The sequence below is a fragment of the Podarcis filfolensis genome (assembly GCF_964270895.1).
Source record: "Podarcis filfolensis genome assembly, chromosome: 17".
Taxonomy (NCBI): domain Eukaryota; kingdom Metazoa; phylum Chordata; class Lepidosauria; order Squamata; family Lacertidae; genus Podarcis; species Podarcis filfolensis.
In genome coordinates, this window is record NC_139621.1 from 9,995,628 (window position 1) to 10,012,900 (window position 17,273).

General features: G+C 46.5%; 1 protein-coding gene across 10 annotated transcripts in view; it reads left to right on the forward strand.

Moving 5' to 3' along the window:
• DOCK6 (dedicator of cytokinesis 6) overlaps positions 1–10,281 on the forward strand; it is a 94,656-nt gene extending 84,375 nt beyond the window's left edge. For all 10 annotated transcript variants that reach the window (XR_014542960.1, XR_014542961.1, XR_014542962.1 and 7 more), the window contains 6 exons: positions 1,234–1,323; positions 2,072–2,308; positions 4,181–4,324; positions 5,001–5,107; positions 6,809–6,976; positions 8,182–10,281. Coding sequence is in view for 6 of the 10 variants with exons in the window: in XM_083592673.1 (XP_083448799.1) it covers positions 1,234–1,323; positions 2,072–2,308; positions 4,181–4,324; positions 5,001–5,107; positions 6,809–6,976; positions 8,182–8,224 (789 nt within the window). In the remaining 4 variants the exon portion in view is untranslated. The remainder of the gene's footprint in view (positions 1–1,233; positions 1,324–2,071; positions 2,309–4,180; positions 4,325–5,000; positions 5,108–6,808; positions 6,977–8,181) is intronic.
• The last annotated feature ends 6,992 nt before the right edge of the window (positions 10,282–17,273 follow it).

Consider the following 17,273-nt stretch of genomic DNA (forward strand, 5'->3'; position numbering starts at 1 on the left):
ACTGAGGAAGGCAATGAAAGCCAGGGGAGCCAAGGAAGATAGAAAGAAAGATGCACTCAGCTCAGTTACATTTCCATGTGGGGATTCCATCATATGTGAAATAATAGCCTTTACTCTCAACTACCTGCAAGAGTTTGCACTTAGTTGGGGTGGGATGTTCTGCTAATGTTTGACCCCTCTATTTGCATGGATTCAACCTGTCTCTTCTCCTTGTCTTGCCAAGAATGGTACAGCAATTAACTTAGCTAAAGCAGTGTTGAAGGAGGGAGGAAGCTGTGACTTACAGCAAGCAAGACTCACACTCACTCCTACACGTGCGCAACCCCTTCCCTTCACAATCCATCTTCCCAAAAGCTCCCTCACTTTAGCCACGGCAGCTGTGGCTTTTGGCAAAGGTGTCGCTCAGCTGTAGTCCAAGCAGAGCCAAAGGGAAGAGGTTTTGGAGTCAGCTCTGATGGAGGCGGCTGCCTGCTTTCTCAGGGCTGATTCATGGCACCTGTCCATGCAGATCATCGTGTCCTCAGGGCTTTTCCCACCATTTACTCTGAGGACCAAGGGGAGCATATGTCTCTTAAAGGCATCCTTCCCTATTTGACAAAAGCATAGTTGTGGTGGGGTCTCCTTTGTATATCAAACTGAGCATCGGGATGTGGTATGGAAACTGAAAGCCTTGCTTGCCACACTCAGATGCTTTAAGTTATTTCTCACCCCCAGCCTGGGTCTGAGCTGGGAAGGGAAAGAGGTGGGCTTTCTGCCATGCACTCGCTTTGATAGGAAAAAGGACTCCTACCTACCCCTTCTTTATACCCAAATTGGCTAGTGCACGCTTAATAAAACACACATACCGTATTTTTTGCTCTATAAGACGCACTTTTTCCCTCGTAAATTTTATGTAGCAAATGCAAGCTGCGTGGCTAAGCCAGAAGCCAGAACAGCAAGAGGGATCGCTGCACAGCGATCCCTCTTGCTGTTCTGGCTTCTGGGATTCAGAATATTTTTTTTCTTGTTTTCCTCCGCCAAAAACTAGGTGCGTCTTATGGTCTGGTGTGTCTTACAGAGTGAAAAATACGGTAATTCTGGTTTGCCCTTCAGAAGCAAGCGCAGAATAAGCCTCTCTCCACGATAGCTGCAAGGAATTTTCCTTGGTCTCAGTGGCTGGAGAAGCCCAAATGTTCATCTCTGTCCCTTTTGTCATGCTCTGACGAACTCCCCTGTATCCTTTCCCCTTTGCAGGAGTTTTACACTGAGCGCTTTGGGCATGAAATGGTAGAAATCATCAAAGGTTCCAACCCTGTGGACAAAGCCAAGCTGGATCCTAACAAGGTAGTTTCGCTCTTTATCATGTGTTGGGAGTGCATTGCATTAGCAAGCCAGGCACTGCTGAGGGACTAGTCTGCAAATTTTGTTGGGCTGGAATAACTAAAGGGAGGAGGGGGACTTCTGCCCCATATGGCCTGGGATTGTGTCTCATGTTCAGCAAGGAAAGAGATCTCTACAAGATTTGATGCATGCTATTCCTTCTAGGCTAAATGGCCACCTTCCTTCTCCCTGCCCCGTATATCACAATTAAAATAGGTTCTTATTTCCCCACTGCTTCCATAACCCTTGGTTTGTTTATAGGAAGCTGAAATTATGGCGTGACTCATGCCACTGCAATAGTTTTGGCAGCAGGTAAAGGCATTTTATTCCCGCAGTCTGCTAAGGTCATTTTTATCTGCAATTCCTTCCCTTGTTGCATCCAGAATGAAGTTCCAGATAGTCATGCCCACCAGCAGACTACTGAGAGCTTCACTCTGACTGCAGCCATTATAAGCACAGTCTGTAAAAATGTTGCCCTTCTTAAAACGTCGTGGGGACTGCCACTGCTGCAGTACCAGAGACATGGACCTGTAGTCCAGCCTTTGCAGCACCAAGGGATGCTTTCTCCCATAGTCCGTTGGCCCCAGTGTGTTTGGTAGCTTAGATGACAGTCAGGACAAGCAGACCCCTTGTGTGGCAGAGGACAATGAGGTGATGCTGCCCCAGCTTTCTACTGACTGCCCCTGCCGCCTTCTTGTCTTCCTTGCCGCAGGCATACATCCAGTTGACTTACGTGGAGCCATTCTTCGACACGTATGAGCTGAAGGATCGTGTCACGTACTTTGACAAGAACTACAACCTGCGCACTTTCATGTTCTGTACTCCCTTCACGCTGGACGGGCGAGCGCATGGCGACCTGCACGAGCAGTTCAAGCGCAAGACTCTGCTCACCACCTCCCACGCTTTCCCCTACATCAAGACCCGCATCAATGTCATCCACAAGGAGGAGGTACCTTGGGATGGGGATGGTGGGCAGGTGGAGGCATATGAGAATGGGGAACGGGGCCGTGGGGACTACAATTCTCAGAAATAAAAAAATAGTGTAGTTGTCAGGTGGTGGTGTGGTTGCTCGAGAGCAAACAGGCAGGACTCCAACCTGTCTTTTCCAGCTTTATTATTAGTGCAAACTATTTACAGTGCAGAGCGTCGCAAGTTCATGTCTGGATTAGTCGCTAGCAGAATCTGGGAGTAGCCAGTCCTTGTACCTCCGTGTGACCCCCATCCTTCTCCTCCCCTCTCTGCGCCGAAACCTACTGCGCAGACTGGGCGCTGGCAAAGGGGTACTTCCCTCCCCTCCGCTTTGCTCAGGCTCCGTGTTGAGGCTCTCCCTAGCATCTCCTGGTTGCTGCACCTCCTCCCCACTGGAACTGCTTCGCAAGATCTTCGGAGGTTCCCTATAACACAACTGCCCTTCCACCTCTCGCCTCTGAGCTGATGGCAGTTCCCTGACAGTAGTGAAAAAATTCAGCTAAGCAAAAATCTCAAAAAAATTCAAAAGCACATTGTGAGTCCCTGAGCTTGTGAGCAATGCATTCCGCAATCTCAGAAACCAGAAAAACTGTGACATGTTTTCCAGTGGGGTGGGATCCAGCATTTCTGCTAAAATGTCTCTCCCCACTCCCCTTGTGAGACTGACAAAACTCAAAATAAATAATAAACATTGCAGAATAAATTATAAAAGAGAAGCCATGCTTACTTGCTTTCTTGCTTGCTTAGTTACTTACTTGTTTGTTTATATTTCATGGAATTTATTCACCACTTGATAGTAAAACAAACAAACAGACAAACCTCAAAGCATAGTTCTTTAACTTAACACACTGCTATTATTTTCTGCCATACAAATATTATGACTGTCTTTTGTTTCTGGTGACCAATACCATTATTTGTTGTTCATAATGTTTCATGTTACTCTTAATAAAGATTATATTACTAAGACAACAACAACCTTAAAGCAGTTTACCAAAGATAAAACAGTGAAATAAAGAAGAAATCGTAACTATACTTTAAAGCATACAAGAGTTAAAATATAAAACAGATTAAAATGACCTCAACTTTCTAAGCATACATTCGAGTCCCACGATCTGCTTGCTCATTATGCAAAATTCACTTATCGAAACACAATGAATCATGCCCAGACCTCGCTACGTGCATAGCTGATTCAGATATCTGAACAGCCAGAGTTTGCCATCTGCCTTGTTTATGCTTTCCTGGTTGGCGCCTGCCATTTCCAGGCAGAAACCATGGAGCAGAGGCGGATTTAGGGGAGCGCGACCAGTTCAGTCACACTGGGTTCAGGGGTACCACAGGGGGTGCTGCAATTATGATGTAGAATGGAAGGCAAGAGGAGGTGGGGCCACTGAATTTTGGCATCGCATGGGGCACTGCTGAAATTTGAGACCCCCAGGTTTGTCACTGCATGGAGGGAGCCAATGGAAAGCAAAATTGGACAAATCAAAATCAGGAGAGATTGGACAAATCCGTTTTTCCTTTGTCTTTCTCTTGCTAGTTGACTGCAGCCATTTTAGGAAGAAACCATGGTAGGGAGTGGTAGAGAGATCACAGATTAGAAAAGTTCCCATAATGCTCTTATTATGTGAATGCTCAATTTCCTGGGAATGTATTGCATTTGCTAAGTGGGACTTGCATGTACAGTATATATACTCAATTTGCTTAATTTTTGCAGTTTGCAGAACTGAGCCTCTTTTTTAATGCAAAATTTAGATTGGGCCCAGAATGTCTTGTTTGGGGTTTTAGATGAATGGCACATGCCCATCTCCTGATGCTTCAGCCGTGTTTCTGTTGTTTGGTCTCTTCTCCCCAGATTATTCTCATTCCCATAGAGGTGGCCATAGAGGACATGCAGAAGAAGACCCAGGAGCTGGCCTTTGCCACCCACCAAGATCCACCTGATGCCAAGATGTTGCAGATGGTGCTGCAAGGATGTGTTGGCACCATAGTCAACCAGGTAGTTGCCCACGGAATGGAAATAAGTGATCGATTTGGGGGGAAAGGGAAGCTTCCAGCCAAAGTAGCAAACCCTTTGAGACTGTGGAGTCAGCAGATTACAGGCGTGGGGTGAGAACAGAAATTAATCCTGGGTCTGATGGGGGTAAGGAGTTCAGGTTAACGCTGAAGTAGAGGGTAGGGGACGCGGGTGGCGCTGTGGGTAAAACCTCAGTTCCTAGGACTTGCCGATTGCATGGTCGGCGGTTCGAATCCCCGCGGCGGGGTGAGCTCCCGTCTTTCGGTCCCAGCTCCTGCCCACCTAGCAGTTCGAAAGCACCCCTAAGTGCAAGTAGATAAATAGGTACCGCTTTATAGCGGGAAGGTAAACGGCGTTTCTGTGTGCTGCGCTGGTGCTGGCTCGCCAGAGCAGCTTCGTCACGCTGGCCACGTGACCCGGAAGTGTCTCCGGACAGCGCTGGCCCCCGGCCTCTTAAGTGAGATGGGCGCACAACCCTAGAGTCGGACACGACTGGCCCGTACGGGCAGGGGTACCTAGAGGGTAGGGGAAGGGAGCCTGAAAATAGGATGGAGACCCTTGGTGCCATTGTGATAGCGAAGAGTGAGTTACTGAGTCAGAATCAATGTGGAGGGCAGTAGGAGGACTTCTCCTTGACCCCAAGGCCCTTGTGTTCCAGGGACCTCTGGAGGTGGCGCAGGTATTTTTGGCTGAGATCCCCGAAGACCCCAAGCTCTACCGACACCACAATAAGCTGAGGCTCTGCTTCAAGGACTTCACCAAGAGGTACTGCACAGCACACCTGCCCTGAATCTGTAGCTTGAAATCCTTTTGCATGTGTAATGCCCTTACATGGATATATCCACTCAATCTTGCTCTGCTTCAAGTGCCTTTTCGGAGAATTGAGGTTGCTTATTAGTACGTTTTGTTGTGGCTGCTGATGTCTGGCATCCTGCTGTGTTTAATTAAACACCCTGCCAAGAGCTTCCTGTCGCAATTTGAATCTTGTTGGATGTGAAGTTTCTGTTGGAAATTTAGCTTACCTTCTTTCCAGGAGATTTGAATGTCTAAATTTATGCTGAATGCTTTGAAAATGGAGGGCTAGGCTAAAAATTACTTCCTATCCCATTCCCACACATCAGCCATTGAACAGGAAGGGGCTTTTTTCCTGTTTCGTTCTCTACTTTGATCTGTGACAACTCCCACTGTGGGTTCTGTAGAACTAGTATTCACAGAATTGGAAGGGAACCCAAGGATCATCTAGTCCAACCCCCTGCAATGCAGGAATATGCTGCTGTCCCTTACGGGGATCAAACCTACAACCTTGGCATTATCAGCATCGCACTGTAACCAACCGAGCCATCCAGTGGCATGATCTTGGTGCAATTCTTGTTGAGCGAGGGGGGTGAGAAAGTAGGATTATTTTTCATGAAGCTACCTATTCCTTAATTGTAAATGCAGGGGGAGACTGCGGAAAGCACCTGCCGGCTGCCTATATTATATTTCTCATTAGACTAGTATCCTGCCCTTCACCTGAAATGCCCCAAGGCATCTTAGCAGAATAACAAAATACAAGAATCCAGAAAATCATTTAAAAACATTAAAATCAGTCAGTCCAACAAGAAAACCACAACACATCATCAGTAGAAATCAATATGGTGGTTTCACCAGCACCTTAAAGCCTGAAGCTTGACAAAATGAGGGTGTTTTAACTGCCAGCATACTCAACATTACTTGAATCGGATAACGTATATTCTGCCCCCTGCAACCACTTCCAGAGCAGTTTAATAGCTGCTAATAAGAATGACCACTCTTTTTTAAGAAGGTGGTGCCTTCAGAGAATATCCTGTAATTTTTAAGCCTCTAAATGCTTAAAAATACCATGAAGATGTTATTTATAGTTTATTAATGGTTCAATTGTCTGCATATCTACTCAGGCAAGTTCCATTGAGTTCAGAGGGACTTACTCTCAAGTAAGTGAGCATAGGATAGCAGCTTAAGAATCATCTGAGGAGGCTGAATGGTCCTGGGGTTTCTTGTGGCAGAGAACAGACCTAGCTCCCCTCTGTCCAGAGGATTGACAGTTCTGATTCCTGGTTGTGCTTCTCTTTAAACTAAGGAAATTTAGATGGTCTGCTTTTCAGCACTTTATGCCTGGAGTCTGTGCCTGGAGTGAGTGACAACTCCTTAAAGTCAGCCCTGAGCTGGTTCCACCACGAACCTCTTACTCGCTGCCAGTGTGGTGTAGTGGTTAAGAGCGGTAGACTCGTAATCTGGTGAACCGGGTTTGCTTCCCCGCTCCTCCACATGCAGCTGCTGGGTGACCTTGGGCTAGTCACACTTCTCTGAAGTCTCTCAGCCCCACTCACCTCACAGAGTGTTTGTTGTGGGGGAGGAAGGGAGAGGAGAATGTTAGCCGCTTTGAGACTCCTTCGGGTAGTGATAAAGCGGGATATCAAATCCAAATCCAAACTCCTCTTTTTTTAGGTGTGAAGACGCCCTTCGCAAGAACAAGACGCTGATTGGACCAGACCAGCGGGAGTTTCTCCGAGAGCTGGAGAGGAATTACCAGCGCCTCAAGGAAGCCCTGCACCCGCTTCTCAACCGCAAGATCCCTCAACTCTACACCCCTCTGGCCCCCCATTCTGCACACAGGTGAGGAAACCTTCTTGCGCAGATTCCGAAAAAGGCCGAGAGCAGAGACTCAGATCGAAGATGCTTCGATCAGACCACACAGGCAACTTTGGTGGTGACAGCTGCCAGGATTCCACTGGCCACCTACTCGTCCTTTTGGCCTCTGTCTTTCCCCCTTCAGCAAAGATCTTTATGAGAAGCCTAGAAAGGACTACTGGGGTTTCTCTGCAGACATGGCACCATCAACTGGAAGCACCTTCCCAAGCCCTTGTGCTGCTTCCCAGGACAGGAAGCTCCTGTTGAGATTTTGCCCGGAGGTCTGGAAAGAAAACACAGACTGCAGCATGAGCTCCATACATTTAATTTCATATTTTTTTAAAGGACATGTTCCTTCCTGAACCTGGAAGTCTATCTGCAATTTCTGCTAAATGTTGGTTTTATTCCTTTATCCCATTTATGTCGTTTTTGTTTGTTTGTTAGGAAAAGGAAGTTTTGGTCCTGGTCCTTGCTCACAGCCCCTGCTCATAGAGCTGGAAGGCACCAGAAGGGCACCCCAACCAGCCTCTTAAGGCAGAGCCCAGGGCCATCTGCTCACCAGCACAGTGGAAAAAAACCTCTGGGGTCCCCACAATCCTGTACACCAGTTCTGAAGGGCCGTTCCCCATCCCCCAAGTATACTGCACTGCGGCACATAGCTGATGCAGACACTTCCTTCATGTGCATAGTTTCAGCCTAGCAGGTTTTGCTAACCAGCGGCTCTGCCTATAGAAGTTGCTGGACTTACAGCTCACGTCATCCTTGGCCATTGGCTATGCTGGTTTCGACATGGGAGTTAGATTCCAACATCATTTATCTGGAGGACCACCTGCCTGCCCACCCCACTCCAATTCTAAGGTGTAAATACCTTGGGGCTTTGACTCTTCAGTGCTTTAGACAATACTGAACTAAGTGGACTGGTGGTTTTTGAGCTTGCATAGGCAGCTTGCTCTGTACCTTTTATAAAGGTGGCAGTTTTTTGGAAGCTGTGCTTCAGGCTTTACTAGTGTGGCTTTTATCCATTCAGGATGACTTAGATTTGGACAGTAAACGTGTACTGTCTTCTTATCTGCCTGAACCTTCAGGATGAAACCATTTGCCCTGCTGTTATCGTTCCCTCCCAATCCCCAGTTACAGAACATGCTTTTTCTTCTTCTGAGTCTTGCGCTGTGCTTGTTTCCTCCTGCCAGAAACTCCTTCAGCAGACTGAGTTTGCGGAAGACTGAAGCCTAGAAAGGGAAGCCCCCGCTGGAACGGACCACCTAAAAAACTGCAGGGACCATTCGCAGGAGGGAACTACTGAGCCTTGCATCCCCCAGGGTTGCCACCAAGCAGGATGACAGGCTGCTTGCTCTGTTCTGGGAGGCCAACGCTGAGACTTGGAGTACCCTCCCATGTCATTCCAGGCTCTCTCCAGGATGTGGGCCAGTCGGACACTTCAAGAGGAAGGAGACATCTCTGTGGGAGCTGGCAGTGGGAGTGATCTGGCTCCCACATTTGTGCAGCTCAGAGCTGTGCCCCACCCTCAGGAAGCCTTGCAGTCCACAGCTTTCTCGATGAAGCACCCCAGCTGTGAGACCATCTGCAGATCCTCTTCCCTAATGAACTGAAGATTTGCTTTTGCTCTCATGGGCCTTTGACTTCCACAAAGAATAGCCAGATTTGAAACTCTGGGTATGGTTGCAGTTGGAGGCCCACCCACTGTGGATTCTGTGTTGTCTTCTGTCTTGACAGCTGGGCTCAGCCCCAAAACTTAGGTTTCTCCCTTTCTCCTGATCTGTTTTTGACACTCCCCTTTTTGGCTACCAACCACGTAGAGTTGCCAGCTATTTGTTCATGAATCAACAAGAATGACAGGACCAAGTTCTTGTTCCCATTCCTGACTGGAGAGGGTGGGGAGAAGAGAGAGAGGCAGTGGTCTCTGAGGTTGAGTTAGGGGGCTGAAACCTAGGACACCTGGGTTCGCTTCCTCGCCTTTGGAGGTGAACAAGTCCTCTTGCACTCAGAGCTTGATATGTCCACCCAGTGCTTGGGCTGACTCCATACTTCCTCGTCTCTTCCGTCCACCCCCTTCCCAGGAGATCCTGACTGCCGGTTTTTATGTAGCTGGTCACCAAGAGATGGCCTTCTGCCAACTGCCTTCTGGGACCCTCAGCTTCCTCACTTGCAGCACGGGCCAAAGACCCTTCCCTATTTCACATGCCTCTTGCTATACCCTTTTCGAGGCAGGGGCTAGTATTTGCACGCACTCTTGATCACAACAGTGCCTTCTAGAGTGAGCAGAGGAGTTCTGTTCCCCTCCTTCCACCCCCAAAATGCCAAGGGGGAGGGGCTGTGTGTGCATTTGTTCGTTAAGAGGATGAATGAACTGTGAGCATCCCTCACCTTCGTCAGTGCCTCTCCCCACCTTCCCAAGCAAGCAGTAGTGAAGGAAAATCACCGCTGCAGGCTCAAGTTGAGTTTAGACTTTGATCTCACTCTTATAGGAATGAACATCCTTCTCCTGGGGGAGTAGTGATTAGCCCCTGCCCATAGTGGCAGAGTGAAGTGTATTTGGGAGTAATGGGTGCATTCTGCTTTCTTTAACAGGGTGTGATTTGAGGATCGAGGGCAACGGCAAAATGCTCTTGTGTTTTTACTACTGGAGAGAGTAAATCCAGATTTACTTGAATGCAATGTGGAGCATTTCATCCAAATACATAGGATTAATCCAGACGATATTTCTGTATGGAATCCCTTGATTTGGACTTTTTTTTTTCCTTGCTCAGTTTGGTGAAAGCAAAACAAGCTTGAACAAACAGATTTGTGTAAGCGGTGCTGATTCGGTTCCAAGTTTCTCCTTTTTGGTTTTCATAGATTCGTACAGGCACTGGACCAATCCAACAGGTGAAACTTCCCACTGTTTCTCTCCCTTGCTCAGTAACCCCCTTCACATAACCACCCAAAGACCCTTTTTAAAAAAATAAAAATAAAAATTGAAGGTTGGTGCTCTTTCCTAACAAAAGGAGCTAAGTGCTGGAGTTCAGTTGCTTACTTATAACCAAAGCTGCAACAGTTCGGATTCAAAATGTCATGTTCTCATGTTTAAGAAATATCCTTCTCTCTGGATCAGAGTTCCACTCCTGTTACCTTGCTCCAGGCCAGATATTCTGGACATGGTAAATGCTACATTTGTGCTATGGCCAGGCCAATGGTAGGCAGCTGAGATTTGATTTCTGTATGTCTTGCTCCTTGGTGGAGAAGTTTGTAAACATTTTATTTATAATGCCATTAAACAAAATCCAAAGAGACTGATTCTGATCTTATTAATGAATAGGGTTGTGTCATTTGCTCACACTCAAATCACTTAGGAATCTGTACTAGCTACAGTTGTGCCATAAACTTCAGAATACAAGAACTAATCCAAGAGCCTAGTGAATCCAGAGAACCCAACTTTCCATTTTTGAACTGGTCAAGTTTTAGGTCCTCATTGTTAGCAAGAACCCACGGATGTGGGCAGAGTTTGCTTTGTGCTTTGAAATTTTAGGACACCCTTGGGATAGGGCTGCTGTTGTCCCCTAATCCCTGTTCCTTCTCTGTTTTGACAGACTTGTTTTTCTAACCACCACAAACACCCTTTCTGCTGCCATTGACAAAACTCAATGGCTCTGAATCCAAACATTTATCTAATAATAATAATAATAATAATAATAATAATAATAATAATAATAATAATTTATTATTTATACCCCGCCCATCTGGCTGAGTTTCCCCAGCCACTCTGGGCGGCTCCCAATCAAGTATTAAAAACAACACAGCATTAAATATTAAAAACTTCCCTAAACAGGGCTGCCTTCATATGTCTTTTAAAAATAGGATAGCTACTTATTTGTTTAATGTGCAAACACTTAACTTCGGCTATGTGTATTTTCCAGGTGCCGATTGTGGCTATATTTCTAGTGCAGCCTTTTAGCCCTCCTGCACCAATGCTTCTGAATCACAAGTGCTGCAGTGCCAAGGATGGGGCATTCAGGGGCCTAGAAAAATAAGCAGAGAAACTGTTTTGAGGAGAGGCATTTGCAAACAAGGAAGCCCAGAGAGGAGGAGGAGGAGGAGGAGTATGAAGCAAAAAAACTAACATGGAAGAGGCATGTGTTATGCAAAGCATTCCCAAGTACCACCTTGGTACTCTGCTGTCCAGGAACAAACAAAACAAAACAACGTGGGGCAGGAGGGCTGACAGTTACAATGGGAAGAGCTTGAATCCCGAGGTGGAAGATCCAGCTTACAGACAAGGTTTCCCAATAGCAGTGTGGGTTTGGTGCCCAGGTGCACGGCAAAGGTGTAGCTGGTGCTCAGTGGGGCCTTGTTTGCAGACCGTGGGTTGGTTTTGCAATTGTGCCTGGGCTTTTGCAAACCATCTGGCCAACAAGCTAGTGAAAGAAGAGGGTGATGAAGGAGCTGAGCCAAAAGATAAGTGAGCCACATGAAATCCCACAGGCGAGTGCTGGGGGTACCTGGTGTCTTGCAGTAACACAGGCAATTTGAAAAGAAAGGAAGTACGGGGAGCTTTCATCTTTGAAGCTGCCATGCAAGCCTATTGGCACACTGTGGGCTCTGTAATCACACTAGACCATCCATGGCACTTCAGTGCTTTCATGGTTTCCAGAGCAGTAACTGTGCCAGCTTTTTGCATTAAAAACAACAGTGTGTCTATGCATATACCTGTAACTCAAGATCACACTTCTTGATGAACCCTTCTTATGGGTTGTAGTCTATCCCATAATAAATGTGTACAGGTGCCACAAGGCTCTCTGCTGTTTTTAATGAGCATCCAGGCCACAGCCCAGGTGGGCAGCTGAAGTTTTGCTGCATTGGGAAAACTGGGCTGATATGGAGCTATTATGCACTGGAAATGGGTGAAGGGAAGAAGAAATCTCGCTGTTAAGAACACTTAAATTGTGAAAGTGTAATAGAAGGGCAGGAGGCTAATGGCAAAGCCCCAGAAGGGGGCTACTCGTGTGTCGGGAACGTGGACAGCAAATACCGTACTTTTCTGTGTATAAGACTAGGTTTTTTTTCTAAGAAGTGGGTGTTGTCTTATACATGGATAGTGCATAGGGTAGACATTTGAACGTGGACAGCAAATACCGTACTTTTCTGTGTATAAGACTAGGTTTTTTTTCTAAGAAGTGGGTGTTGTCTTATACATGGATAGTGCATAGGGTAGACATTTGATTGGCAGCCGCCACAGCTGTCAATGGCTGTTATTGGTTGCTGCATCAATCAGTGGTGTTGTTTGGCTGATGCTCCAGCAGTTGGGCGTGCGATTTGCAGCTTCTGTTGGCGATGGGACAGACAGGAGCGGATTTAGTGATGCTTGCGGGTGAGCGATTTTCAGCAACCGCCCCCCCCCCAAAAAGCTTAGCAACCCTGGGTAATCCCTCCCCAAAAAAGCTCAACGACTCTCTGCCATCTCTCCCCATTTTCTTAAATTTGAGTCCCCCAAAATAGGGGACGTCTTCTACATAGGGGCGTCTTATAGATGGAAAAGTACGGTACTCTGAGGCTGGGTCTGTTATTATAATAGTACCTCAGTGTCCAATTGGAGAGGTCCTTGCATGTCTTGGCGTAATTCTGAAGGGATGCTTTCATATCTGGAGAGGGCCTCCTGGGTCTTGCAGGAGTTAGCATTGCTGGCCCAGAACATTTAATGGGAACCCCATGACTTTGGGATGTTTACAGCAAAAGCAGAAAATAGCATCTTGTCCTTGTCTGATTATCTTAGCAGAAATAAAACAGAACAGTGAAGGAAGCGCTTTGCTAAGGCAGCTCAGAATAGAACAGTTGTTTGGGTTCACACACAACCTGTGTTACTCCCCCCACTGCACAAATTACTTTAAAAGCCAGAAGTGCCAGCAACCATGTCTAGACACTGGGAGAGGATAGGAGAATATCTGCAGAAATGTGAGCTTTCCACTGCAAAGGCCTTTGCTCAGAAATTTGTAACTGCGGTGACTCCCTGCTAATGGGGACAGGAGGTAATGTCAAAATTAGTGATTTGTCTTTAAATGGGGTAATTGTGGTTTAAAAACAAAGCAGGGGTGAAAGGACTATGGACTCCTTTTGACCCCCTCTTATTCCACGAACCAGGGGACGCTGGTGGTACTGTGATCTAAACCACTCAGTCTCTTGGGCTTGCCGATCGGAAGTTTGGCGGTTCGAATCCCCACAATGTGGTGAGCTCCTGTTGCTCTTTCCCAGCTCCTGCCAACCTAGCAGTTCGAAAGCACACCAGTGCAAGTAGATAAATAGGTACCGCTGTGGCGGGAAGGTAAACAGCATTTCTGTGTGCTCTGGTTTCCGTCACGGTGTTCCGTTGTGCCAGAAGCAGTTTAGTCATGCTGGCCACATGACCCGGCAAGCTGTCCATGGACAAACGCTGGCTCCCTCAGCCTGAAAGTGAGATGAGCGCCGCAACCCCATAGTCTCATCTGATTGGACTTAACTGTCCAGGGGTCCTTTACCTTTTTACCTTGTTCCATGAACCCTTTCATATTGCAACAGCAGAATGGGGCAGGGACATGCTCCCACAAGGTCCTTTGTCCCACAGTGGGTGATGGAAATGTCCTTTTTGAAAAGCCAAGCAGAGGAGGACTGTCAGAAGGGGATTATTTTCCACATGCCTAAACCAAGCATATATAGATGTGTGAGTCTCTCTTGGTCTCTCTTGCTTCCTCCTAAGCCAGAACCCTCTGCCTGTTACTGCGTGATAGACCAAACCAATGGCTCTTAGCACTTCCTTATCACTGTGAGACTTTGGCAGGGGTGTAATTTACTTTCCACACTTAATTGTGGAGGAGCGTTAGGTTTTCTTTTCTTTTCTTTCTCCCCTCTGTGTACATCTCATTATATTTCATTAACACTAGTGGATATTTGACACCCATCTGGGTGGGGAAGAGCAAATTCACTTCACAATACAACCTCAGTCGCTTTTTAATTTGCACTGCTGGAGCACTTTTTAGGGAGGCAATGTTTTGCAATTTAACCTTTTTCTCCCCTTAAAAACAACAGCAACACCAAACAAGCTAAAAGCGTTTTTATGGTAATTGAAACACAGGGGGATTTAAAAATAGTCCATTTTTGAAAATGTATGCAAAAATGCTTTTTCGTTTAACCACTATTGTGCGGGATTTCTAAATATTTTAAAACTAACCGTAGGTGAAAAGGCATGTTAGTGCAAATTTTAAAAATCAACTAAAAAATCAGCCTGCTGCTAAAAGGGTACTTCAAAGGGTGCTGAGTGGGAAGGTTGAGAGATGGTGAATGGATTCACCTGCTTCACTTATCACCTCCCTGTTCATGTAAATAAGCTCTCCTCTTTCTCATAAGCAGGCCCCGAGAGTGCAGTACATGGCCTCTGAACATAGCCATTATGGCCCTTGATAACCTTTAACCTTCATCATGAATCTGTCTGCAATATTTTGGAATCTTTTTATCGTGGAGACCTGGATGCGCTACAGAATTTGGCACCGCAAGGGCAACAGAAAGATCAAATGTCAATTTTTATTGTATCAAAAAGGGAAGTAACATACTTACCAAAGATGTTTGAACAGAGGAAAGAGTTAAAAACCAATTGTTCCAAAAACATGCCTGAAAACAGAGAAAAAGTAAGGAAAGAGAAATGGGGGGGGGTAGGGTGGTGGTGGGGTGATGTTGGCTGAATGAGAGAACAGGGAAGATTAGACTGAAGGATCTGCTTGTTTTGGAACAAGGGATTCAGAAAAGGAGAAGGGAGTTTGGGTAGCAATTTTGGAGAGTTTTGGCAGAGGCAAATCTAGGCTTTATTTCATTTGGGTAAAAGACTCAGTTTGGTGTACACACACACACACACACACACACACACACACACACCATAGGGTTGCCATATTTCAAAAAGTAAAAATTCCTGACACCTGCAAAAATAGTGGTTTTATGCACTTTGAGCTGTTTCCACTGCTTTTTCCATCGCATTGCCATACATCCAGGTATTCCCTGACATTTTGCCAATTCAGCAAAATTCACCCATGACGCCATTTTTACACCCAAAAACCAGACATGCACACACACAGGCTGGGAGCCTCAATGGTACCCCTCTGGTACCCAGCTAGCACCCCACACGGTATCTGTGACTCTGGCTTTGGGAAAGTTGTTAGGTAAGAACCAGAAGAGAGCCAGGAGGAGACTCTGGGGTAACAGCTGAGAATAAAAGCCCAGTTTTTGCAGTGAGTGGCTACAGATAGTGAGGGAAGGAGGATCTAAGTTTTGGGGCTGAAAAACAGTGGAAAGAGGGAATGAGCACAGATAACTAGAAGAGACAGCTGATTCCCACCCCACCCCCCAAGCCAACAGGGTGGGTTGAGGAACAGGAAATGTGGAAAGAATTATATATCCTTAGGGACTCCAAAGATTCCCAGTTGATAAGGTGAAATGCATCACTTTTTATGTTCAAGATGCACTTAAAGACAAAGATTGCTAATCCAGACTTCCTGGCAGTGAGTGGGCGTTAAAAGTTTTCAAATGGTGCCAGCCAAGAAAGGGGCATCCTACTTCCAAAAAATGCATCTTATTTCGCTTTACAGGTAGGATGGGAAGAAAGAGGTTGGCATACCCTTTGGGCTCATTTGGTGAGAACCTCAGACCACTGAAACTATTTGATTAGGTGCAAAAAAGGAGTGACATTTTAGGTGATCGTACCTTGTGTAACTGGGACGCGGGTGGCGCTGTGGGTTAAACCACAGAGCCTAGGGCTTGCCGATCAGAAGGTTGGCGGTTCGAATCCCTGCGACGGGGTGAGCTCCGGTTGCTCAGTCCCAGCTCCTGCCCACCTAGCAGTTAGAAAGCATGTCAAAGTGCAAGTAGATAAATAGGTACCGCTCCGGCGGGAAGGTAAACAGCGTTTCCGTGAGCTGCTCTGGTTCACCAGAAGCGGCTTAGTCATGCTGGCCACATGACCCGGAAGCTGTACGCCGGCTCCCTCGGCCAGTAAAGCGAGGTGAGTGCCGCAACCCCAGAGTCGGCCACGACTTGACCAATGGTCAGGGGTCCCTTTACCTTTACCTTACCTTGCATAACACTTCTAGAAGGAGCCCAATGTTCTTTTGTTTGCTTTAAATGTACAAATGATAACAGAGGCTGATGTGCAGGAGAGAGCAACCCAAGGATTTAGCAGGAGGTGTTGCAACTCAACCTGCTGGGAATGTAGTGTACTAGCGTTTCCCCAGGACAAAATTGAGCTTCCTTTTCAGGTGAAGGCTACCGTAGCAAAAGCTGGACTTTTTGGTGTACTACATAACAGATGTCTGTCCTGAAAGCTGGAATATCATACCTCCCACTGTCCTAACCACTGACTGAGAAACAAAACAAAGCACCAAGGAAGAGAAAACAGCGTTGCCAGTGATTTCCATATTTGTCGAGGATGTTTTTAGAAAACAGAGCCTTGGTTTTGAATTAGTGGGAAGCCACACCCTACCCCAACAATCTTTAGGCTGCAATCTTAAACATGCTGGTTTGGAAGGAAGGCAGGAAATCTCCCTGGAATCCATGGCCCATAAGATTAGGTCGTGTAGCCTAGTGGACATGACTGCTTAGGAGGCATTGTGTGTAACGGGGAACGTCCCCAGATACGTTAATCTGCTTTATCCATTTCAGCCCAGAACTTCAGGAACCGCCACTGTGATAGCAGAAATCACTCCAGGAAACTCAGATTTTAATCTGGGGACATGTACTGCATAGTATTCTTCGTGAGGGTGGAGAGGCTCAACCAGCTTTCTTCTCAGACCCTCCAAGTGTCCCTATTTCCAGGGGCGTCCCTGATTTAGAGAAGTTGTCCTGGTTTCATATTTGATCCTGGAACGTCCCACTTTCCCTTAGGATGTCCCTATTTTCATTGGAGAAATGTTGGAGGGCATTATGGAGTTATCCGACTCCTGAGCCGTCTGAAGGCAATCCTATATAGGGAAGGGGTTTGGGGTTTTTTAATGTTTTATTGTGTTTTTATATATGTTGGAAGCTGCCCAGAGCGGCTGGGGCAACCCAGTAAGATGTCTGAAGTATAAATAGTAAAATTATCATTATGGAATGGGACGTCCCTATTTTCATTGGAGAAATGTAGGAGGGCATGTTCACTCCTTTCATGAAAGTGTGTTTAGAAATATAGATGGATGCTATAAGGTAGACTTGTCACTTTTTAGCCCCACTGCGATTTCTACAGTAAATGCTCTTGTTCTTCCTGAAGGAACGACAGGCTTATTAACTACGAACT